The sequence below is a fragment of the Garra rufa genome, chromosome 10, assembly GCF_049309525.1.
Source record: "Garra rufa chromosome 10, GarRuf1.0, whole genome shotgun sequence".
Classification (NCBI taxonomy): domain Eukaryota; kingdom Metazoa; phylum Chordata; class Actinopteri; order Cypriniformes; family Cyprinidae; genus Garra; species Garra rufa.
Window position 1 is genome coordinate 15,257,189 of NC_133370.1, and position 26,104 is coordinate 15,283,292.

At 35.9% G+C, this 26,104-nt stretch overlaps 1 protein-coding gene across 1 annotated transcript; it reads right to left on the reverse strand.

Moving 5' to 3' along the window:
- Positions 1-254: 254 nt before the first annotated feature.
- Positions 255-26,018, reverse strand: mfsd14a2 (major facilitator superfamily domain containing 14A2). The gene is made up of 12 exons (XM_073848740.1): positions 25,834-26,018; positions 21,988-22,083; positions 14,313-14,375; positions 13,826-13,953; positions 11,845-11,959; positions 11,365-11,583; positions 9,578-9,691; positions 7,817-7,888; positions 7,529-7,641; positions 6,849-6,946; positions 2,298-2,464; positions 255-2,211 (listed from the first exon to the last, which is right to left on the reverse strand). The coding sequence occupies exons 1-12, from the start codon at positions 25,915-25,917 to the stop codon at positions 1,999-2,001; spliced, it is 1,482 nt and encodes a 493-aa protein (XP_073704841.1). The 5' UTR covers positions 25,918-26,018; the 3' UTR covers positions 255-1,998.
- Between the last annotated feature and the right edge of the window lie 86 nt (positions 26,019-26,104).

Below are 26,104 nucleotides of genomic sequence, written 5' to 3' on the forward strand. Positions count from 1 at the left end.
TAATTTTGACTCAAACATTGTATTTTTGGCTATTGCTACAAATATACCCATACTACTTCAGACTGGTTTTGTGGTCCAAGGCCACATTTGAGTTATCAGAAACAAGAGGAAGATGTCAGGAATACTATAATTAACCTTTTTTTTTATTTTAGCTGACATCCACACACAAAAATTCACAATTAACCATTTTTATACCTCAATTTTTTTTTGTTGTTTTGAAGAAAACACAAAGACTTCAATATCAATAAACTTTTAATAAATAGTTTCTCATTAGTTCCTAATATTTACAGCCAGTTCGCCATTCACATATACGGTTTCTATTCTTTTAGAGCACATTTTAGGCACAAATTAATTGGCTTTTCTTCTGAGGCAAACACCAGATTTCTTTGCAAGTTAGTGGCTAGTGGAAAGAAGTAATTACGCAGGTACAAAACAGGATGATAACCATTGTCTCCGTTCCTTGCTAGGATATAAGACAAAGAATTCCATTCAAGTTTGGTCATACAGATCAATGCGAAACAAAGGACAAAACCCTTTCAGTCCATTTTAAATAACATTTACCTGGTTTTCAATGCTGTAAGAGAACATAAATGGTCCAAAATGTTAGCTAAAAACAACATGACTAAGCCTGTGGAACTCTTGAAAATAGTAAAAGAAAACCAGAAAGTCAAACTCACAAATGAATAAAAACACACAAAGACAAAGTCATAGGTATGGCACCTAAAACCAAATAAACGAAACTTAGAGATTGGTTTAAAAAAAAAAAGAAAACATGATCTGAATGCACTTGAGGTTTTCTCCGGAAAAATCTAACGTCCATGTTGCGATTTGATAAAAATGTTTAAAGACAAATGCACCGCAAATAGAAATCGGCCACAAAATTTGGGGTCTAAAATTACAACGACGTGCCCAGAAAAGCTCAGCTCTAATAGAAATACCACGTTTAGAGTCTAGTATAATACCACAGAACTTTGTAACCTTGTACATCCTACAGTAGCAGCATGTGTGATATTAATTCACTGGATCTAGCGACGCTCATCCAATAACATTTAAGCTATTCCACCCACATCAGTGCTTGCGGTAATATGAAAACTAGCTATGCGGTCAATAAGCTCGTAACCCTGCTAGCCTGTTGTAACATGGCAGTGCTGACGTTCACAGGGAGCTCTGGCGGCGAGGCGGACGATAGATGAGAATTGAAATATGCGCAGGCTCCGACAGGAGCGATACGATTGACCCTTTTCAGAGCGTAGTCTTCATCTGGGTTTGGTAATTGCGATAGAAAGTCACTTAAAGGCAACTTTAAATTCCCCCTGCATGAATTCTGACAGACCTCTCTCCCATGATAGCAAAGGAGATAGTACAAACCACTTTATCTGATGATACAACAGTGATGACTGCGTGAAATGATGCTGATGACCTTCTCTCTTACATTTCCTGGTTGCGTTTTAGAGAAGAAAGCTGCTTTCTCCAGCAGCGCTCTTCTTTTTAAACTGTAGTACAAAACCAAGAAGAACCAGTAGAAAGCAGCACATCAAAAGTTAGCCTGTAACGTCACGACAGACACGTTCCCTATTGTTACAGTTACCAGGTCTTTGGACGAGGAACATTTATATAATTTATGTTGAAATTCTGAAAGAGAGAGAGAGGGGAAAAAAACAAAAAACAAAAAACAAAAAAAAAAACCCCACAAAACTACGTAACAGTAAAAATTAGGAAAACCGTCACCAAGTCTGTATCGGCACACAACTTCGTCTGCTCGCATTTTGCAAGTCAAAATGTCTTTAGCTCCACTTCCTGTTCCTCAAGGCCAAGGTCAGCTCCCGGTTGGCCCAGTTACGCACTTGTAATATCTGCACCGGTTCCAAGAAAGGAACAAGAGAGGACAGTGATGTCATCTTGTGTAAACGGTGCACTGCTCGTGTGCGTTCGGGGAGGTTGGGGTGGTGATTGTAAGAGGGTTTGGGGTCCGTTACCCGTCCCCCCTCGTCAGTGGGGTTATACGCTGCTGTCCTCCAGTAGAGGCTCCTTGCCCTCGCAGGGTCCGCCCTGCGAACTGTGTAGGTGGCTCTGTGCGCCGTTGTTGTGCTTCTTGTAGCTGCCGGGCCGCATGTTGAGGCCGTTGTGCTCTGGGATGAAGAGAGCAACCAGTAGAGACAGCAAAACTGAGCAAGCTCCGAACAGGAAGGGAGGGCCGGGGATGATGGCACTCTGAAAAGACACGGATAGAGAGAGATTTGTGGATTGGTGCGTGTTTCGTAATACAGAGCTATTTCTTAATGCGTAATATTGCTCACCTCATCTGTAGGGTTGGCCATGTTGGGTTTGGCACCCTTCTCTGGGCTCTCTGCGGGGTCCATTTCACTGAGCTCCACGTGAAACAGGTAGAAGACAAATCCGTAGAGCGCTGGACCTAGACCGTTACAGAGTCCTCGTATTCCCGTGATCATCCCCTGCACCACACCTAACAGAGAAATGGGACAGATTGAATGAGAGTGCATTTTTCGAATCACTTCTTAAAAAAAGAAAAAATGAAAAGAAAAAGGAAACTGGTTGCATGTAGCATAGATTATTTTAACAATGTCCTTGCTACCTTTCTGGGCCTTGAATGTGTCAGTTGCATTTCTGTCTATGCAAGGTCAGAAAGCTTTTGGATTTCATGAAAAATATCTTAATTTGTGTTCCGAAGATGAATGAAGGTCTTACTGGTTTGGAACAACATGAGGGTGAGTGATTAATGACAGAATTTTCATTTTTGGGTGAATTATCCTTTTAAGATGATCAAAAGTAACAGTAAAGAAACAAAAATCTTGAAAAAAAAAAAAATGTATCATTGTTTTCACAGAAATATTAAGCAGCACAACCGTTTTCAACATTGATATATAAAAAAAAAAAAAGTTTCTTGAGCACCAAAACAGCATTATTAGAATGACTTCTGAAGAATCATGTGAGACTGGAGTAATGGCTACAATTGTATATTAAAATAGAAAACAGTTGTTTTGAATTGTAATAATTTCATAATATTACTGTTTCACTGCATTCTTGATAATAAATGCTGCCTTTGTGAGAATAAGAGACTACTTTCATAAACATTAAACAAAAAAAAATCCTAACTTAACCTATCCTTACTTAACCTGTAGTGTAATTAGTTTAAATTATTTTAGATGATTTTGGTGCATTATTCTACATTTACACAAAATAAACCTAACTTAAACCAACTTAACCTAACATTATTTAACCCAACTTAACATGTAATGTATTTAGTTTCAAATTAATATAGATGATTTGTGCATTATTTTACATTTACACAAAATAAACCTAACTTAACCTATCTGTTATCCTAACCTGTAGTGCAGGGGTAGGGAACCTTGATCCTCGATGGCCGGTGTCCCTGCAGAGTTTAGCTCCAACCCTAATCAAACACACCTGAACAAGCTAATCAAGGTCTTCAGGATACAGGTTGGTATTTTTTTTTTTTTTTTTTTTTTTTTTTCAGGGTTGGAGCTAAATTTTGGAGCAAAAAATTAACCCAATCTAACTGAACTTAACCTCTTAACTTCTCAACCTAAACTTAACTACTATTAGCCATAACATTTAAACATTACTTGTTCATCAAGAACAACATAGTGACAATACGCACTCTGTAGACCAGTTTGTTCATTTAGGGCTACTGTAGAAACATGGCAGGCAGCTCAAAATAGTGACTTCCATGTAAGGGGGCCCACGGTGTATGTAGGTAGAAATTTCTCATTCTAAAGTAATAAAAACAAGGTCTTTATACACATCTGAAAACATGCATTTCTATCAATAGATCCTTCTAAATATTACACACTGCACCTTTAACTCACTTAACTCAAGTGAGCTGAGTGAGTTGAGTTGAGTGAGTTGAGTTAAGTGAGTTGAGTGAGTTGAGTTGAGTGAGTTGAGTTGAGTGAGTTGAGTTGAGTTGAGTGAGTTGAGTGAGTTGAGTTAAGTGAGTTAAGTGAGTTGAGTGAGTTGAGTTGAGTGAGTTGAGTTGAGTGAGTTGAGTGAGTTGAGTTGAGTGAGTTGAGTTAAGTGAGTTGAGTGAGTTGAGTTGAGTGAGTTGAGTTGAGTGAGTTAAGTGAGTTGAGTGAGTTAAGTGAGTTGAGTGAGTTGAGTTGAGTGAGTTGAGTTGAGTGAGTTGAGTTGAGTGAGTTGAGTTGAGTGAGTTGAGTTGAGTGAGTTGAGTTGAGTGAGTTGAGTTGAGTGAGTTGAGTGAGTTGAGTTGAGTGAGTTGAGTTAAGTGAGTTGAGTTGAGTGAGTTGAGTTGAGTGAGTTGAGTTAAGTGAGTTGAGTTGAGTGAGTTGAGTTGAGTGAGTTGAGTTAAGTGAGTTGAGTTAAGTGAGTTGAGTTGAGTGAGTTGAGTGAGTTGAGTTGAGTGAGTTGAGTTAATTGAGGTGAGTTGAGTTAATTGAGGTGAGTTGAGTTAAGTGAGTTGAGTTGAGTTGAGTGAGTTGAGTTGAGTGAGTTGAGTTGAGTGAGTTGAGTTGAGTTGAGTGAGTTGAGTTAAGTGAGTTAAGTGAGTTAAGTGAGTTGAGTGAGTTGAGTTGAGTGAGTTGAGTTGAGTGAGTTGAGTGAGTTGAGTTGAGTGAGTTGAGTTAAGTGAGTTGAGTGAGTTGAGTTGAGTGAGTTGAGTTGAGTGAGTTAAGTGAGTTGAGTGAGTTAAGTGAGTTGAGTGAGTTGAGTTGAGTGAGTTGAGTTGAGTGAGTTGAGTTGAGTGAGTTGAGTTGAGTGAGTTGAGTTGAGTGAGTTGAGTTGAGTGAGTTGAGTTGAGTGAGTTGAGTTGAGTGAGTTGAGTGAGTTGAGTTGAGTGAGTTGAGTTAAGTGAGTTGAGTTGAGTGAGTTGAGTTGAGTGAGTTGAGTTAAGTGAGTTGAGTTGAGTGAGTTGAGTTGAGTGAGTTGAGTTGAGTGAGTTGAGTTAAGTGAGTTGAGTTGAGTGAGTTGAGTGAGTTGAGTTAATTGAGGTGAGTTGAGTTAATTGAGGTGAGTTGAGTTAATTGAGGTGAGTTGAGTTAAGTGAGTTGAGTTGAGTTAAGTGAGTTGAGTTGAGTTAAGTTGAGTTAAGCGAGTTGAGTTGAGTTAAGCGAGTTGAGTTGAGTTAAGCGAGTTGAGTTGAGTTAAGCGAGTTGAGTTGAGTTAAGCGAGTTGAGTTAACTGAGGTGAGTTGAGTTAAGCGAGTTGAGTTAAGCGAGTTGAGTTAAGCGAGTTGAGTTAAGTGAGTCGAGTGAGTTGAGTTAAGTTGAGTTAAAGGAGTAGTTAACTTTCAGAACAACAATTTACAGATAATTTACTCACCCCCTTGTCATCCAAGATGTTTATGTCTTTTTTTCTTCAGTCGTCAAGAAATTAATGTTTTTTGAGATAAACATTTCTGGAAATTTCTCCATATAATGGACTTAAATGTTGCCCCGATTTTTTAATCTTCAAAATGCTGTTTAAATGCAGCTTCAAATGGCTGTAAACAATCCCAGCCGACAAAGAAGGGTCTTGTCTACTGAAACGTTCTGTCATTTTCTTAGAAAAATATATTTTTATATACCTTTTAAGCACTGAAACTCGTCCAGCACTAGGGCTTGTAGTGCGCATTCCCGACCCTACGTACTCACGTCGAAAGGTCACGCGTGACGTATGCGAAACTACAGACCCAGTGTTTACAAAGCGAACTTGAGAAGAGAGAAGTGCAACGCAATCAAATACTTTTTAGCAACAAGGTACAACATAAAGTACAACGATGTTGGACGACTTTGAAGCTGGAGGAGCACATGAGATGGAGTTTTTCACCGTTTCCTACCTTTTTGAGCCGGAATACACAGACGATGAATTCTGTCAGAGAGAGAAAACTGCAAAGGCCATGACGACACAAGCCTCAGGCAGACCGCGTTCAAACGAGACGAGATGGTGGTGCAAGTGGGGAAAATGCCAGCCATTTCCAACGGAGCAGGAATCTCACTGCTGTCACGACTGGACCACATCTGTTCCACTGTTACAAACAATCGGCGAGTCAGGTGATGGGACTGCTTCAAGCATTCGCTGCGTTGCAGAGCACAGTGGACGTAGTAACTTACGTGGAGTCGAGAACGCGCACTACAAGCCCTAGTGATGGACGAGTTTCAGTGCTTAAAGGTATGTAAAAATATATTTTTCTAAGAAAATGACCAAACATTTCGGTAGACAAGACCCTTCTTCGTCGGCTGGGATTGTTTACAGCCATTTGAAGCCACATTTAAACTGCATTTTGAAGATTGAAAAATCGGGGCACCATTTAAGTCCATTATATGGAGAAATTTCCAGATATGTTTATCTCAAAAAATTTAATTTCTTGACGACTGAAGAAAAAAAGACATAAATATCTTGGATGACAATGGGGTGAGTAAATTATCTGTAAATTGAAAGTTAACTACTCCTTTAAGTGAGTTGAGTTAAGTGAGTTGTGTTAAGTTAAGTGAGTTGAGTTAAGTGAGTTGAGTTAAGTGAGTTGAGTGACTCATCTCAACTCAACACTTAACTATTATCCATAACATTTAATCGGCATGTTAGTATCAACTACAATTTTGGTGCATCCTTAATAATAATTCAACAAATTAATAAAAGTAAAATTCAGACAGTCATTATTGGGTAAAAGTAAACTGAACAGGTTTATTCTGCACTGGCTGATAGAATATTATGCTGATTACCATGCAATAACAATAAACAATGGCTTATCATAATCTTTCTGTAGCTAATCTTAACCAAATGTGCCAGCCAGAGGATTTTGTATATAAATATTATTATTAAGATCGGACCCGTTTTTTGCTATTGTTACTGTGGTGTGGCTGTATTCGTCTTACCTTGTTGGTCGGGGTCTGCGTTGCGGGACACTATGGCACTGATTGCTGGGAAGGTGATGCTGGACATGGCAGCAACGGCTCCAGCGGCCCACATCATCCTTAAGAGACAAAAATCAACCATCAGATTCTCTCTCCTTCACTCACACAGACAGACTCTCAATCTGTTTTAGTTTACGTGCATGTGTAACTGGTTTCAGGAACATGCACTGATCCAAAACACACTGCTGAGGTCATGTTTACTTGTCTATTTGAGTTTCAGCCAAGAGACACAGATAGATAACATGATGATAGCTTTTCTATAGTTCAAAGAGTAAATTATGGTACTAGCAACAGCAAGGTCACGTGTTTGATTCCCAGTGAAAGCAAGATCTAATAAAAAAAAAATAAGTACCCTCAAATTGCTCTGAATAAAAGTTTGCCAAATGCATAAATGTAAATGATGCATGTAATGGCATGATAAATGAGTCATAAGCAGGGCAGAACATCTTATCATGTATTATTTCCATTTTTTCTCAATTATGTTTCAAGAAAGTATCTAGTTGTAAAACCTTTTGTTCAAGTGCTTTAAATAAAGCTCATGAAACACCACAATAAGTATTTATGTCAAGTACAAACTGAACTTAACCAGGTCTAATACAGAGTTTGCTGCCCTCTAGTGGGTTTCTAGATGATCAACTTACCAAGGCTGGGAGCCAAAGCCGTACCAGGCCAGCTGCAGGATCTGAAAGCCGAGTCCTAACAAGATGGTGTTCTTATTCCCTATGGAACGCATCAGGATTCCCAGGACAACCGTCTGCACAGAAAGATGAACCATTACTCAGCAAATCTTCACTGGCTTCCATTTACAACCTAACGCCTGACACACTCGCACAGCGAGCAGATTAGTGTGAATGAACACACGCTGTGCTGCTCAGAGTCAGGCAGTACAAACTTACAATGGAACGGATGGGTAAAACCTGGAAACCAACCTGAGCCAAGATGGACAGAATTCCCACCACCGCAATGAAGGCAGCAACTGTTTCCGATGTAAATCCAATGACCTGGGAAGTGAAGACAAAAGTCGGGTAGTTAAAAATTTGATTTTATTAAATTATTTATGTTTTTATTTCTGTCTCAGTTTTAATTTAGTTAATACTTTAGTACATCAAAATAATAAGGTTTTATTGTAATATATTAGATCTTCCTAGTAATTATGTGCTTTTGTCATTTTTTTTTTTTTTAAATAGTTTACATTTTTTTTTTCGGTCTTAGTTTTATTATTTTTTTAAAATATTTTTAATTTTTTTTTTTTTTTCTGTCTTAGTTTTAAGGTTTTCATATAATATATTACATCTTAGTAATTGTATGTGCTTTTGCAATTTTTATTATTTAAAAAAAAGTTAAAATTATTTATCTTTTTATTTCTGTCTCAGTTTTAATTTAGTTAATATTTTAGTATTTAAAACTAATTTAAGGTTTTTATATAATATATCACATCTTAGTAATTTTATGTGCTTTTGTAATTTTTATATATATTTTTAAATGTTACAATTGTCTTATCTTTTTATTTCTGTCTCAGTTTTAATTTAGTTAATATTTTAGTACTTAAAGTAATTTAAGGTTTTTATCTAATATATTACACCTTAATTTTATGTGCTTTTGTAATCTTTACATAATTTTTTTTTAAATGTTAAAATTGTCTTTTTATCTTATGTTTTTATTTCTGTGGCAGTTTTAATTTAGGTAATCATTTTGGTACTTAAAAATAATTTAAGGTTTTATTGTAGTACATTAGATCTTCCTAGTAATTATGTGCTTGTCATTTTTATTATTTTTAAAAATATTTTTAAACTGTTTGTATTTTTATTTCTGTCTTAGTTTTAAGATTTTCATTTAGTAATTTTATGTGCTTTTGCAATTTTTATTAAAAAAAATGTTAAAATTGTTTAGCTTTTGTGATTGTGCTTTTGTCAATTTTAAAAAATATATTTAAAATTGTTCATGTTATTATTTCTCTCTGAGTTTTAATTTAGTTAATAATTTTAGTACTTAAAAGTATTTAAAAGTAATTTAAGGTTTTAATGTAATAGATCTTCCTAGTACTTTTATGTGCTTTTGTCCTTATTATCTTTTAATTTAGATATTAATTTTAGTAAAGTGTTCTAATAGTATCAGTTTATAATAACACTAGTAAAATTAACCTGATTTAATAATATAAAAACCTATTAACATCAACATCAGAGTGTGTCATTCATTGTGTTTCCTTATGCAGATCAATTTTCAATAATGTCATTTCCAGTAACTGTCATTTGGAGAGTAGATGAAAAGAAAGTGTTACGTAACGATATTTCTAAGAACTGCAGCGATCAAATGTATGCATGCATTTCACAAAACCACATGACGCTCTGCTCTGAAATATGGGCAAACAACCTTCCGCAAGATGGATGTACTTTAAGTTCAGTGGCAGAGGAGTAAAAATCACATGACTTTCTCATGCAGTTAGAACAGTTATTTAACTATTTACTTGGAGGGTGAGGGAGGCTATGTGCTGTGTGACTCACGGATACGTGACTCACTTTTTGGCTATTTGCTTAAGCTGCAACAAGGTTTGTTTTTGCATAAACGTCACTGTATGTTTATGCCACCTGCAGCGAACAGCAGCTACAACCTCAGAGATCTGCCATGCCTGTACATAAGAGAGTTACAGATGTGTGTCTTTGTGGCATTGATACAAAAGGTGTGGACTGTACCTGTCTGAGATACAGGAAGAAACTGGAATACTGTCCAGCCTCAGGCAGGTAAGACAGGAAGACTGTGATGCAGATCAGAAGAACTGTGGAGTCTTGGCCCACCTTACGCAAGGACTGTGAACAAAAAGAGTCATGAGACTGAGGAAGGTTGACACAGAGAGAATGAGTGGGCAGCAACACAGCAATGACTCATTTAGTAAATGACAGACGACATCTTCCTCATTCTTCTTCAAATGCCTGCTGCATTACAGCAGCTCACAGGTTTTTTTGTTTGTTTTCTTTTCTTTTTTTTCATCAAAATGGTATTGACACTGGTAGTGATTTACAAGTGTGGGAACATGCAAAACAGCATTTTCAAAAATGTTTTAAATAGGAAAATAAAAAAATGTTTTATAAATGTATGTAATGTTCAAAAGATTGTGTTCAATATATTTTTTAATAAGCCTCATTAATGCTTATTAGCTATGCATTTATTTATAGTAAATGCAACTGTAATTGTCTCAACTGTAATATTGAAAAGTATTACTACTTATACATTTTAAAATGTACGTTATTCCTGTAATGACAGAACTGAATTTTAAGTTGCCATTACTCCAGTCTTCAGTATCACTTTAGAATTCGGAATATTCAGATTTAATAATCTAAATACATGCATTATTATCAAAGATAGTTGTGTTGCTTAGTATTTTTGAGGAAACTCTGAAACATTTATTCTGTGATGAATAATAATAATAATAAAAAAAAACATTTTTGTAACATTATAAATGTTACTTTTGATTAATTTAATACATCCTTGCTGAATGAAATAATTTCTTTAATAATAAATAAATAACTGCTGTTCAAAAGTTTAGGATCAGTAAGATTTTAATATTTTTGAGTTATTTCAGCTCATCAAGGCTGCGTTTATTTGATTAAAATACAGAAAAAAACTGTAATATTGTGAAATATTATTGCAATTTAAAATAGTTTTTTTCTATTTTAATATAGTTTAAAATAGAATTTATTCCTATGATGCAAACCTGAAATTTCAGCATCATTACTCCAGTCAGTGTCACATGATCCTTCAGAAATCATTCTAATATGCTGATTTATTATCAGTGCTGGAAACAGTTGTGCTGCTTAATATTTTTTGGAACCTGTGATGTTTTTTCAGGGTTCTCTGATTAAAACGTTAAAAAGAACAGCATTTACTTAAAATAGAAACCTTTTGTAACAATATACACTCAACGTTTGGGGTCAGTAAATTTCTTCATTCTTTCTTTTTTTCTTTCTTTGAAAGAAAATTATTTTATTCAGCAATGACGTGTTAAATTTATAAAAAGTGATAGTAAATATTTATATTGCTAGAAAAGATTTCTATTTTGAATAAATGCTGTTCTTTTCACTTTTTATTCATTAAACAATCCTGAAAAACATCACAGGTTCCAAAAAATAAATAAATTTAGCAGCACAACTTTTCCATTATTAATAATAAATTACTTGACACTGAAACCTGGAGTAATGATGGTAAAAATTCAGTTTGCGTCACATAAATGAATAATACTTTAAACTACACTAAAATAGAAAACCACCATTTTAAAATGCAATAATATTTCACAATATTACCGTTTTTTCTGTATTTTTAATTAAACAGACAGCCTTAATGAGCACATATTTAAAAAAAAATCTTACTGACCCCAACATTTTGAAATGTAGTGCTTTCATATTAATTACTAAATTATAAATTATTCATAGCTGTCAACTGAATATTGACACTATGACTGTTGTCATTAACACCGGTGACTCACTGCAAAAGGGTCTGCCTGCTCCCATGAGATGGGGGCTCCCCATGAAGCTGGTCTCATCTTCTCAGGCAAGGACTCAGGAACCGCCACCAGGATAAAACAGATGTCTAGCAGGGCAATGGCTGTGGCAAGGATGACCACCAGGGTATCTCCATACGCCTCTGACAGGTACGCACCGATCGCTGGACTTGTCACCAGACTGGCTGCAAAAGTGGCCGATACCTGTGGGAGGGGACCGGAATCTTGAGATTGATCAATTGTGCTGACCGCAACGGGAAATGTTCATCAACAATTAACACATTCATCTCTTATTTGCAGAGCCAAAAAGGAAACCACAGACAGCCGTCAAAACAACAGGAAACCAAAATCTACTTAAGCGCTACTAAGAAAAAAAAAAAAAAAAAAAGTAATTGCTGTTGCACATATAGTTGCTGTTACAGCACAACATCAAAAGGAAGTCATGAATCATGGTCCTCTTCTCACCAAGCCGTATGCAGTGCTCCTTTCATGCTCTTGGGTGATATCAGCCACATATGCAAAGATCACAGAGAATGTGACCGCAAACACACCGGACATGGAGATCACAGCAAAGTACCACCTGTAGGATCAGATGGAGAGAATGAGATGATCACCAAATATACATTACAATTATTAAAAAAAAAAGTTGCAAATTATTATTAATTATTTAAATAAAGGAAACAAATAAAAAATAAACTTAAAATGGATAAACATTTGACAAAAAAAAAAAAAAAAGAAAAAAAAAGAAAAAACAACAACAACGACTGTATATGACAATTACAATTTTGGCAAAAGTGTTCCAACACAGCTTAAAATTAAGATGACAATGAGCAAAATATCACTGCAAGCAGCGGTTATCAGGGTTCAAGCTCTTTAAGGCATTTAAGCACATATGAAAAAAGACATTTAGCAAGCCCGTAACCAAATAAAAAAAATAATCACTAAAACATCATTTAAATTATTTTTGGGATATCCAGGTAATTTTACCATAGAAATAATATGTTTTGACCTGTCATATGTGCTCACCAGGTTTCATTAAGTTTTGAGTTTTCCTTTAGGATTTGTAACATTTTGTGTAAACTGAAACATTTTTCTGATAATTATTGACCTAGAGAGTCCAGAGAACTGTATTTCAGTGTTTTGTTTTTTTTCTTCAAATTGAGCAAAAAACCTAGGACTAGTTTGTAAAAGTAGGTTTTTCACATATTCTCAATTATTTAACAAACAATTTGATTGACAGCAAAGTTGTCCAGAATGAGGAGCTCTATCATATGATATGAATAGTATGTGTAAAAACAAAAATATGGAATGTTCAATCATTTACGCCCTTGAAAAATGCAATATTGCCCCCCAGTGGCTGATTTCTTTAAAATTTCTTACATAAATTTGGGACATGAATCAAACAGGCCCACTGACTTTCGTTCTGATTGACATCCGTTAACCTTGTCAAATAGGTGCTCAAATTTCATCGGCCAATGGCAGCCATGTTTTTTTGAGATGCACAAATGTCCTTATAGACACTTGTGGCACTTTAGATTAAGACAATTAAAAGCAATTTTCATGTTGATAGGACAAATGGTTGAGCAAATACAGCCATTTTATTGTTTTTCCCCCCCTATAGCGACACCAAGTGGACAAGCTCCACGATTACCCCTTTTGAACGTTTCAGCATCCCTTTGTGATGGCAAGTCGAAAGTTAAACTTTTTTTTTAAATTATTGATATTCACTCTCCAAAGAATCTTTCTGCACACACTGGTTTGGTTTCGACTGGGTGAAAAACCTAGGACTAGTTCGCTTAAAAAATAAAAATCCAAAATACCCGCAAATTTCGCCAGGCTCACCATTGAATCTGAGTCAGGCGTTTTGTCTGGTGTGAGCCAAGGATTCCAACAACATAAGACACTTGAGCCTGCGACTGATGGTTTAGGAGTTACGAGCAAGTTTGTACTTTTGATGGCTGTAGCTCCCCCATCAGATCGATTTGGGCAAACCTTGGTGACGTTGTTGGTGGTGAGAGTACCACCATCCCTCCAAGTTTTAAGTCTCTATGACTTACGGTTTGGTCTGCACAATCTGTTTTACATGGAGATTGCTGATCCATGGCCATTCTAACAATTACAATAGCTATACTGCCCTACAAAGGCAAAGTGCAGTAACTACGCCAACACTGAAACTGAGAAAAATTCCTTTAAAGTTTTTACACCATATATGGTATTGGTTTGGATTTTGTAGTTACTGCGATTGTGACACTCTCGTTTCTCTGAAACGGGACAAAATTGAACCAGGAGACTTTGCCACAAGACAAAATGGTTGTCACAAAGCCCATTTTAAGCCTTAACTCAATTGACCAAATGTGTAGTTACTGCACTTTGCCTTTGGAGGGCAGTATAGTGGGTGAGTCTTGAGTCTTGCCTATCTGCATTTGTTTTCATATAAGAGACATACCATGGGCTGATCTTCATGAGAGGGATGGGAGCACATGTGAAGAACACAGTGAGCAGCAGGAAGGACTTCCGGCCCCACACATCTGACAGAGCGCCGATTAATGGAGCACTCAGAAAAGACAGCAGGCCCTGAGTGAATACACAAGCACACGACTCTATTAAATGGCACATTACCAATTAAACTTACAAAAACAATTGCATGACCAGAGCTTATCAGGATGTGACAAACTTGCTATTTGACAGTAACACTCGGGTCAGGCTGGATCACAGAATCTTGTTTATCGGTCAAGTTTAAAAAGGGTACATTATGTACCCACTTCACCATATTTAACGGTATCACTGCATGACCAGAGCTTATCATGAACAAACATGGCAACCGTAAGAGTAGCGAGCTTAAATCATGACTCTTATCTCTTTTCACATCAGAAATGGAAAAGAGGAAAAAGCAAAAAGTGAGTGAAAGTAAACGACTAGAGTCAATGTCCTACCTTGACACCATGAATAAGTCCATTCATCAGGAATGTATGCTGGGGGAATGTCTGATGTAACACCTGAAATGAAAACACAGATTGATCATAAATGTACGCTGTAAACAGAATCTTTTAGCTACAAAATAACCATACGCTGGTAATTTACTAGGTTTACTCTCTGACAAAACTCAAATAAGCACTGCTACTGCCGGCTAACAATAAGGAATAGGTGACACTTCAGAAATATTTGCACAGACATCATGAACATCTCAATTTAAATACATGTTTAGACTAATTTCAAAACAAAGAAAAATATTTTTTTTATAAAGTCATTTGTTTTCGCGCACAAAAAGCATTCTTGTAGTTTTATAACATTACGGTTGAACCTCTGATGTCAAATGGACTATTTTAACAATGTCCTTACTACCTTTCTGGGCCTTGAACATGGTAGTTGTGTTGCTGCCTATGCAGCATCAGAAAGCTCTCAGATTTCATCAGAAATATTCAATGTGTTCCAAAGATAACATAATTCATTTCTAAATAAAAAAATTTATTAGTAGGTAGGGATGTAACGGTATTGTAAATACCGTCGTACCGCAATAGCAAATTTTTTCGATACTACCGTGGTCGCATGACTCGATAAAACGAAAGGTCTTCTGAGAAAAGTTTGCTCAGGCAAATGGAGCGAACGGGTAGGAACTACAATTCCCATCAGCCCAGGCGTGGCCATCATCCTTTGCGGTCTGTTGTCGCTACAGATCAGAGTATGTGAGCGGAGTGAAGCGGTGTGATTCTGAATGGAGGGAGGAGCGGATGTTTGAAAAGTCGGAGCGTTGTGGTTTTAACTCGCTCCAAGAGCGCTCCACCACCGCTCCATCATGAGAACAATTCATGCCAACGGTCCGTAATATAACTGCATATTAAGCAGGAATTCACATGCTAAACATATTTCGCTTGACAGAGATGGATCACTCAAATCAGAAATAATGTGAAGGCTATGATGACGGCAATGGACATCATATGAACGGTAAATTATAGTTCACAAGTTTGTTCTTTCTAGATACTTAATATTTTCAGGTGAAAGCATCATTTAAACAGGTACAGCACTTATTCACACGCAATCACTCTGTTAATGCATTAAAACAAATGTAATGGTATCCGATTTCGAATGAGCAGAAATCTGTAAGAAATGCAGCGCTCCAAAAGTAAAATAACTGAGGAAAATGTGTTTTTATTTTCATTACAAACTTTGCACTGCATAAAGCAGCAATTATACTCTTTTAATGCTGATGTTATTAGCTTGGAAGCTGGAGTGGAGCGATTATTAAATGCACAGAGCGCGGAGGGGAAATTGTTGCCGCTCCACTCCGCTCACATACTCTGGTCCCAAGCGAGAGGTTTTTTTCTGTTGCAGGGGACATTGTAAATGCCCAGAGATCCCAGCTTTTACCAGATAATGTTAATATGCTAATTTTCCTTAAAAAAACCCTGTCTCTGTCTGAATAAGTGAGTGTGTGAGTGAATGAGGTGATTGTTCTCAAATACTCATTCAGCACATGGGTCAGCTGCAATAAGTAGGCTGCTATTTTTATTTTTTCTGTTTTCTAGAATACTAAATTGAAACTTTATTTTTTATTTTTTACATGGTTTAATAATTTTTGGTTATTAAAATTGAAGTTCCTGTTTCAAAGTGATATATGGCTAATTTGTATGCCATTGATATGTTCAGTGTTCATGTAAACTGTTTAATAAGCACTTCTGGCACTTTTTTCGAGTCTCTTCATTAGTTTTGATTTTCCTGTAAATGATTCAATAAATACCGTACCGTGACATTCATATCGAGGTATTACCGTACCGTGAAGTTTTGATACCGTTACATCCCTATTAGTAGGGTGGTAAGATGTCTGTAATCTGTATGTGTCAGTGTCAAATACCCAAGTAGTCCACAAGCCCAGTTTGCCACACAATCCAACAGGTCATTCGTTTTTCTAGAAAAATGATGTGTCATATTTTATTGCTGCTTTTCTTTTTGAAGGTTACAAAATAACCACCTCAAGTACAAAATATGTTGTTTTGACTGTGCAAAGAAATGCTAAACACATAAAGTACAAGACAAGGCTGTATTAAAACAACCGTTACTTGTGCATTCTGAGAGGTGAAATGCTTTCTGTTTGAGGCTGAGCATTGTTGGCAGGTGCAGGCCTCTAATTGAAGCAATTATTCCCACAGCCTGATTAATCATTAAACTCACTGTATACAACAACGTGAATGTTTTACATATGTACACAAGTGTACAAAAGAGATCTGTTCTTTCAAGACTGGGAAACAAATCAATTGACCTATATACAAATTCAAAGACAAAGTCTTTAGTTCCAAGAGGTCCAAGTGTCTAACAGGGAATATTTGGCTTTACTTATACGGTGGCATGGTCTTTTCTTGAAAATGTTTCATGGCATTTACCACTTATTTTCTATAACAGCACAGATAGAACAGACTTGAAGAACAGACGTGAAGCAACAATTTTGAATTATCAATAACCTTTTTTTTTTTTTTATATTGTCAATGACTTTCTATGTATTGTCCTGCACCATGACTCTTCTTGTATATAGGTCAGATTCATACAATGAGCGAAAACAAAACCTGATACTATTACTTCTTCATCAGTCACTGCTGGAAACGTACATCATGGAAATGTAAACAGACTTACAAGCCCATAATGCAACTGTGAGAAATAAAGAGCATGTCGACCAGAGTTGAGTTCTGCACAATCCGGGAAATGGGAATAAATTGCGTTTCTTCATCTTCACTTAATGTTTCTTCACCTAACTGTTTTTTCACCCTCACCTAATAAATGATATGTGAATTTGAATTGTACTGAAATGTAATGTTACTTCTCCCCACTCTAAATGTCAGAATGAATGCTGCGAACAGACTGTTCCGTCGCTCTGTCGGGAGATGAAAACAAAGCATGTGAAAACACATTTCACCTGCTGTGTTAATTTGATATGGCACTCAGATTTTAGGGAGCACTGAAGCAGAGCTCGATTGCACTGTCTGAAAAAGCAAAACTGTGCCTCTCCCTGAGACATAAGACTTGTCAGTGCGGTGTTCAGCTGGAAGGGTTTGTTAGGCTCATTAGTGCTTCAGTATCAGAGGCTACTAATCAAATAAAAGGCCAAAGCAAAGAGCACTGAGGCGACTCTCTGGCTCAATTGCACCAACTAAATGCAAATCCTCCTCCCACATTGGGAAATGAGGACAATGAATGGTCAATTTAGTCATATACAAGACATTAAGCAACTAGGAACTATTTGAATTTTAGCCACTACCAGTAGCCAGTGACATAACTTAGAAAACTGACACTAGCGAAAATATAATATGGTACATTATTTTTCTATTTTAACATACTTCACCAGTCGAAGGTTTTTGAACAGTAAGGTTTCAATGTTTTAATGAAGTCTCTTCTGCTCACTAAGGCTGCATTTATTTGATCCAAGTACAGCAAAAACAGTAAAATGTTACAAATATTTTTACTATTTAAAATAACAGCAATTTTAAGATGTAGTTTATTCCTGTGATTTCAAAGCTACATTTTAGCATCATTACTCCAGTCACATGATCCTTCAGAAATCATTCAAAGATTTTAATTTGCTGCTCAAAAAACATAATTATGTTGAAAACAAGAGAGTAGAATTTTTTTCAGGCTTATTTGATGAATAGAAAGTTCAGAAAAACAGCATTTATCTGAAATAGAAATCTTTTGTAACATTATAAATGTCTTTATAATCACTTTTGATCAATTTAAGGCATCATTGCTAAATAAAAGTATTAATTTCAAAAATTAAAAACAAAAACTGTCTCCAAGCTTTTAAATGTTATAGTGTATAATGCTTATAAAGCTTTTTTATTTCAGATAAATGCTGATCTCTGGATCTTTCTATGCAAAGAATCCTGAGGGAAAAAAAGTACTCAACCGTTGACTCAAATATTGATGATAATAAAAAAAAAAAATGTTTCTTGAACAGCAAATTAGAATGATTTTTGAAGGATCATGTCATACTGAAGACCGGGGTAATGATACTGAAAATGTAGCTTTGAAATCACATGAATAAATTACATTTTAAAATATATACTCAAATAGAAAACAGCTATTTTATATAGTAGAAATAATTTAAATTTAAAACTTACTGTTCCAAAACTTTTGACTGGTAATGACAATTTTAAATACGTCAAAATCCTATTTCAAAAGATTAAATGCAAAAAAAAAAAAAAAAAAAAAAAAGTTTGATCATTAGACTTTTGTATGCTGTGGCCGATAACTTATATCAAGGCTGATATAATAAATCTATATGGATGTGTTGCTGAATTACGCACAGAACAGACAGATAACAAAAGAAAAATGCCAATATTTGCAGATACTGATACAGTACCAGGGGTCCGTTCTTCGTACATCGCTAACTCAGTTAGCTGGATTTGATTGTTGTGGATTTGTCCTGATCTTGGATTGTTTCGTTCTTCGATGCGCATCTCGGACTTGGTGTCATAGCAACAGGTCCGTAAGCTTAAACCTCCTCAGGAGCAGGTTTATTTCACGTAAACAGGATTTAGGCTGCGCTCCTGGTGGGTTATGATTGGTTGAAATGGCGAGGTCACATCTGATTGGTTAAAGAGCACGACTGACGCGGACTGACTCACGTGGGAAAAGAAAAGTATCTTGCAAGAAAGTGTGCGTATATATATACACACTACCATTCAAAAGTTTGGGGTCAGTACATTTTTATTGTTTTTTTTTTAAGAAATTAATACTTTTATTCACCAAGGATGTATTAAGTTAATAATTAAAAATGTATTAAAAGTTAATAATAAATAATTTACACATATATATATATATATATATATATATATATATATATATATATATATAGAATAAACACTGTACTTTTTAAACCTGTTATTCATGAAAGAATCCTGGGGAAAAAAAAAATTAAATAAAAAAAAAATCACAGGTTCCAAAAAATATTTGGCAGCACAACTGTTTATATTATCCAACATTGATCATTCTAATAATAAATCAGCATATTAGAATGATTTCTGAAGGATCATGTGACACTTAAGGCCGTGTTCACACTTGACGTCTTTTTTGACAAGAAAAAGTTGACAGGCGCGCTTTTTTAGTTACAAAAAAAAAAAAATCGGACGCGTTTTGCAGCAGAGGGCGTCTTTTGTTGCTATAACAACAGCAGCAACCGTAGCCTATGTGTGGAGCAGAAATGTCGATAAAAAAGGAAGCTGGCTCTTTTCTCTTTTGACATTTTTGACTTTTATTTGATAGGACAGTATTTAGACAGGAAGCAAAGTGGGAGAGAAAGAGGGGGGGGCGGATCGGGAAAGGTCTGCGAGCCGGGACTCGAAAAAGGGATGCCTGAAGCTCAACGGCTCTACTGTACATGTCGATGTGCGGCTCAAGAAGCTAGCAATGCTGCACACCGGTTTTTGAAGTTAAGGAGGCGAATCCGGTTCACAACAATAAAATAAAAGTCTATATAGCGGCAACTTTCCCATTTTTCTTGTTGTTATAGAAACGACAGGTCTAGCTGCTCGCTTGTCATTGGTCAGATCTCAAAAAAGCGCTTGACGTGGGGCGTTTTCTTCAGAAAAGTTAAACTTTTTTCAACTTGAAAAGACGCTCTGAGCTGCAGAAAAAGACGCCGGCGGTGGCGTTTAAAAAAGCGCTCAGGACTTTTTTGAAAAGACTGTTTACTCCATAGGATTATAATGTAAAACAGACGCTGGCAGTTTGAAAAAAGACGCCAAGTGTGAACACGCCCTAAGACTGGAGTAACAGCTGATAAAAATTCAGCTTTTCATCACAGGAATAAATTCTATTTTAAAGTATGTTAAAATAAAAAAACATTATTTTATATTGTAAAAACATTTTGCAATACGTGACCCTGGACCACAAAACCAGTCTTAAGTCGCTGGGGTATATTTGTAGCAATAGCCAAAAATAAATTGCATGGGTCAAAATTATTGATTTTTCTTTTATGCCAAAAATCATTAGGAAAGTAAGTAAAGATCATGTTCCATGAAGATTTTTTGTAAAATTCCTACTGTAAATATATAAAAATGTAGTTTTTGATTAGTAATGTGCATTGTTAAGAACCTAATTTGGACAACTTTAAAGGCGGTTTTCTCAGTATTTTGATTTTTTTGCACCCTCAGATTCCTAATTTTCAAATAGATGTATCTCGGCCAAATATTGTCCTATCCTAACAAACCATACATCAATAGAAAGCTTATTTATTGTGCTTTCATATGATGTACACATCTCAGTTTTGTAAAATTTAACCTTATGACTGGTTTTGTGGTCCAGGGTCACATATTACTGTTTTTTCTGTATTTTTAATCAAATAAATGCAGCCTTGATGAGTATAAGAGACTTCTTTAAAGACTATCTTACTGACCCCAAACTTTTGAACGGTAGTGTATAAAAAAAATAAAAATATAAATAAAATAACATAAAGGAAAAAACATGTAACATGGGCAGCATTAACGCATTTAATTTGTTCACTACTTTTTGCCAGCCCTCTCTCCTTGCTTTTGCAGTGTTCCCTTGCGTTTTAATTAAACTCCGAAACTCCTGAAATCTCTCAATCAAGAGTTCTTGCTCTGCTGCAGAAAAATACTGAGCACGCTCCTTCGACATTTTCACCGACCAATCAAAGAGTTGCCGATCAATGTTTCTACTATCGATACGTAGCCCCTTTTAAGCCACCCAGTGATCTCAAATTACTTCATCCAGCTATACTAATCAACAACAGGTGCGTTCGGAGAACCGGAATAGCGAGCTCATAGTTAGCGCGATGATTTGATCTTGGATGTAGTAAGCCAGGTACAAAGAACGGACCCCAGATTCTGTACAGCATTTCCATAGAAACAACCAACAGAGAAAACAAATCTGGAAATATTTGACAACTGAAATTAATAGCAGTAAAATTAAATCTTGTATTTTTTTAGTATTATATTTATACTACAAATATACATTAAAATGTATGTTAATATGTATTGAGCTTGGCCTGATCAGCCTAGATTTGACTCTAAGAGGCTTCTGACCCATCATGAGAGTCAAACCAAACACCGCTTTCAATTCATGCATTATTCAAGAAAAGGAAACTGCAATTCCACTTTGCATGCAGCGTAAATCATAAGGAAGCAGCGGTTACACTAAGAGCCACGGATCACTTTCGGGCAAACGGTTTTGCAAATAGCACGTTGTGTAGCATGCTGCGACTATACTGGATACAGCGTCAACAATAGTATCATGCTGACCGGCATAAAAACACTTGGCACAATGTTACAAAGTAAATCACAGGCTCAGCTTCATTTACAACCATGTAGCCTGACAACCCCTCCAGTTAGCCTTGAGAATAAAAAGGTCATTATTAGCATGAGGCTGTTTGATGTTGTTTTAATATCGCCGGGTCCATTATACTCTGCCGACACAATGCATCCCTCATCAACTAAAACCGAGAGCATTTGATCAGGATTCATTTATTCAGAAATTCATACAAGGCTCCTCGGATCCAGGCAATGGGAAATGTCACACCTTGTCATGGATACAAAAGGAAGGGAGGCTCGTAATTCCCTCTGATCTGAAACGGTGAATGAAGGCGACAAAGCAAAACTGGTTTACCGTAAGCATGGGAGTGGTGAGCAGCCCCCAGGCGAAGAACTCCAGGAAGATAACCACCACCGCATGATAGACACTGGGCTCTCCAATCCCCTGTGGCTAAAACAAGGAGGGTTTACATTACTAATTATGATACTAAAAACAGGGATTAATGTGAACAACATAAAAGGAATGCATAATACACATAACACATTTGACATAACAGATGCTTTATTGCCATTTATTATCACTAAATAAACAAGATCATAGCATGCAATAACAGGGTCCAAAGGGCCCACAATGCCAAATTCATTATCTCACACTTGCTTGCTATTTATTTAGTGCACTGAAAAAGCTTTCACAAATTCTGGATGTGATCCTGCCCTAAGTCAACCACTAAAACTCAAAACCGCCCTTATTGAACATCGAAAGTGACTTAATGGTACGCAGCAAGCCTGCATGCAATACTACAGGTCATTAGAAACAGGAGAGAGAAAGAGATGTGGCCTGTGTCTGAATGGCTAACTGTGCAAACACAGCTTGAATAGCTCGAATGCATTAAAGAAAGCTCTCAATAAAGTTTAGAAGATCAAAATATTAACTGGTGAGTTTGGAAAGCTTTTGTTGATACCTAGAGCTATTGGGTCAAAGTATTAAATTGACTAGGGCTGCAACGATTCGTCGACGTTGTCGACAAAAATCGATAATAGAAATAGTCGACAATGAATTTCATTGTCGATGTTGTCGCCAGACAACCGAGTGAGGCATCTTTCTGCTGAGAGTCGCACATACGCAGCTTCTATGCTGAGCGATAACATACAGAAATGGCGGCGTCCAACGCAGCAGCTGCGCGTACCAAAACACACCCGTTTCACACATACTCCGTCTGCAGTGCGTTTTTTTTTTCCACACCCATGTTAACGGATTAGAACGTTCACAATGTACGGACTGCAAACGCGTTCTGTGTGAAAGCAAAACGAGTCTGTGCTTCTTCTGCACCGCATACGTAACACACACGGACTGTAGACGCACTGCAGACTGAGTATGTATGAAACAGGAGTAAAGTTTGGGAGCATTTTAGCCTGCTACGGCGAATTAAAATATTACCTGCATGGTTTGTAAAGCAGTCCTTGCGCATCACGGCAGCACCTCTGTGATGCACGAACATTTAAAGAGAAAGCACGTCGGACAGTTGAATGAAACGGAGTTTGGCTGGCCTCGGTAAGATTTAAATAACATGGAAGCCAATACGTTTTGTTTTGGATATACATTTTTGTTTACTGTTTTATTGCTGCTGATGGTTTACAGGAAGAACATGTTTACTTGATTTTAATTTATTTTTTCTTATAAAACAAATGTGCCTGTCCATTAAAAAAATTATAGAGTTTCTTAATTTATGCATTTATGTCTGTACTGACCGAGCACTGTGCCTAATTGGTTTTAGACAGGGCATTTTTATTTACTTTTAGTATGAATTGGCCTATCAGCAGCAAAATATGCATTTTTTATTGAAGTACCCCCTTCTTTCTTGTGTTTACTATAATTTTCCACATAATTAAAGCAATCTCATGCTAAATTTGAGAAAAATTGAATAATTATCCGATTAGTCGACTAATCGTTTCAATAGTCGGTGACTAGTCGACTATTAAAATAGTCGTTAGTTGCAGCCCTAAAATTGACTTCCAGGATTTTCAAGCTAACTGCTTGTACAGTCAATGATTAGAAAGCTCTTGTTATGTACAACTTATTTATGGTACAGTGTAAAACCATCTTACACTTCTGGGAAAACAAGTAGTGTGTTCAAATTACATGGGTCAAAGAAAAATATTTACTTTCATAGCAAACATGTAATTTAGCCTGGAACAAACTGACCATTTATTTGCTCTTTACTATTAGACCTGAGTTCTCCAAACAGATCTAAGAGGGTTTGTGACAAGAGTTGATTAAAAAAAAAATCATTAAATAAACTGGATGTAACATTAAATAAACAAATGAGACTGTACAATAAAACAGCGATATATCTTATCAAAATCAAAGGCTGCGATTTAATTTTAACTGCATTTGAAAAGCAAAGTCAGGTGGTTCGCTTTATTACATTTATGTAACTTCTAACATTTTCGTGGACAGAAGTTTAGTGCTTTTTACCAATATTACACTAGCAGGCAAAAGCTTTTGAACGTTTAGATTTTTTTTTTTTTAAGATTTTTCTTCTGCTCACCAAGCCTGCATTTATTTGATCAAAAATACAGCAAAAACAGTAATATTTTGAAATATTTTTACTATTTAAAATAAACTGTTTTTTTTTTATGTAATTTATTCCTGTGATCAAAGCTACATTTTCAATATCATTATCCAGTCTTCAGTGTCAAATGATCCTTCAGAAATCATTTTAATATGCTGATTTGCAGTTCAAGAAATGTTTATTATTATTATTAATAATAATATTAATAATAATATTTAAAACAGTTGAGCATATTTTATTATGTTATTCTTTGATGAATAGAATGATTCAAAGATGAGCATTTATCTGAATTAAAAAGCTTTTGTAACATTAAAAACTATACTATTCAAAAGCTTGGAGTCAATATAATTTTAATACTTGTATTATTTTTATTTTATTAAATTAATACTTTTATTTAGCAAGCATGCTTTAAATTGATCAAAAGTGATGATAAAGACATTTAGAATGTTACAAAATATTTCTATTTCAGATAAATGCTGTTCTTCTGAACTTTCTATTTAAAGAAACCTGAAAACATTTAACATAATAATAATAATAATATATTTTGAGCAGCAAATCAGAATATAAGAATGTTTTCAGCTTTAAAATCACAGGAATAAATTACATTTTAAACTATTCAAACAGAAAACAGTCATTATAAATAGCAAAAATATTTCAAAATTGTACCGTTTCTACTGTACTTTGGATCCAATAAATACAACTTGAAGAGCAGAAGAGACTGCTTTAAAAAATACTATTGTTCAAAAACTTTTGACTGGCAGTGTAAACAAAAACTAAAGATTAAAAAAATGAAATATGTTAAAAGCTGAAAGGTTTAAATGTTTGAAAGTGAAGAAAGGAAGACAGATATTTTTGTAATTTGAAACCCTGCATTAGACCATGGTAACAAAAACAAGTTGCAAACACAGAGTACACCATCAAACCACTAAACACCATGATTTTTCAGGTGTTTCTTCCTTGATAATGTGTCTTAATGCCCTTTCTGTCTTTTCGGATATTTTTAAGTCTAACCTGGAGGAGTGTTTTCTCAATGGACAATGATGCCATAGTCTACACAGTATATCATGTGAATACATCCTTGATTAACAGCTGCCTTGCCATTTTAAGGCCAAATTGACTCCTTTTAAAATAGTTTACAACCAAAACACCCTGATAAATCCATAAACACATCATTCTTATTAAGAACACATTAGGTGAGCCGTGGGACATAACATATGTCATAAAAATCATGTTCATTTCTGTTCTGATGGGACACCCACTTCTGTAACTGATTGTCACCATATATATATCATTTCTCTTACTAAATTGTTTGCTATCCTAATTCCAAGCTTTCAGTTTCATTTCCAGGTTTGTACATAAGGCAACTCACTCGATGTCAAAAAGCAAGCCATGATCGATCAGGTTGGCTTTCTCGCCAGCTGGCTTGTTGTTTTCACTGTTGGCTGTCTAATGAAACTATTGTCTCTTATAAACAACTGCTCATCTCTCCTCGCAGTAAAGAGATACGAGTTTACATCACGAAACCACCAGAAGGTGTCTGACAGGTTGCCAAAGGATATGACAGACAAGATAGCTTGCTAGCACTGACTAGCATATGGCTAAGTGCCACAAAGAAATGTTTTACTCACAGTGCCTCCATCTTTAATGATGATTTTCTTGGCTAGAAGAATGCTGCGGTTCAGCCGCTTTTTCTTCTTTTTCTCTCCAGTCATTGTTAACTTATATCCATTCTTGTTTGTGGGAGATGGACCTGCGAGGTGTGGCTAAATATTACAGTTTACCGTTAGCATCCACGCTAAGATAAGCGACTTCCTGTCCCCAGTCCTCGCTCTCGGGAGTCCTACCCATGTTTATCAATGCAGGCTTCTTATTGGTCAATGCCATACGGGAGTGGTTTTC

What these genes read in the sequence shown, in the direction of transcription:
- mfsd14a2 (XM_073848740.1), bottom strand. Translation starts at nt 25,917, where the DNA reads ATGACTGGAGAGAAAAAGAAGAAAAAGCGGCTGAACCGCAGCATTCTT. An exon ending in TCATTAAAGATGGAGGCACT is followed by an intron (nt 22,084 to 25,833) that starts GTGAGTAAAACA and finishes TCCTTGTTTTAG; the next exon opens with CCACAGGGGATTGGAGAGCC. An exon ending in GGCTTTGGCTCCCAGCCTTG is followed by an intron (nt 6,947 to 7,528) that starts GTAAGTTGATCA and finishes TTGTCTCTTAAG; the next exon opens with GATGATGTGGGCCGCTGGAG.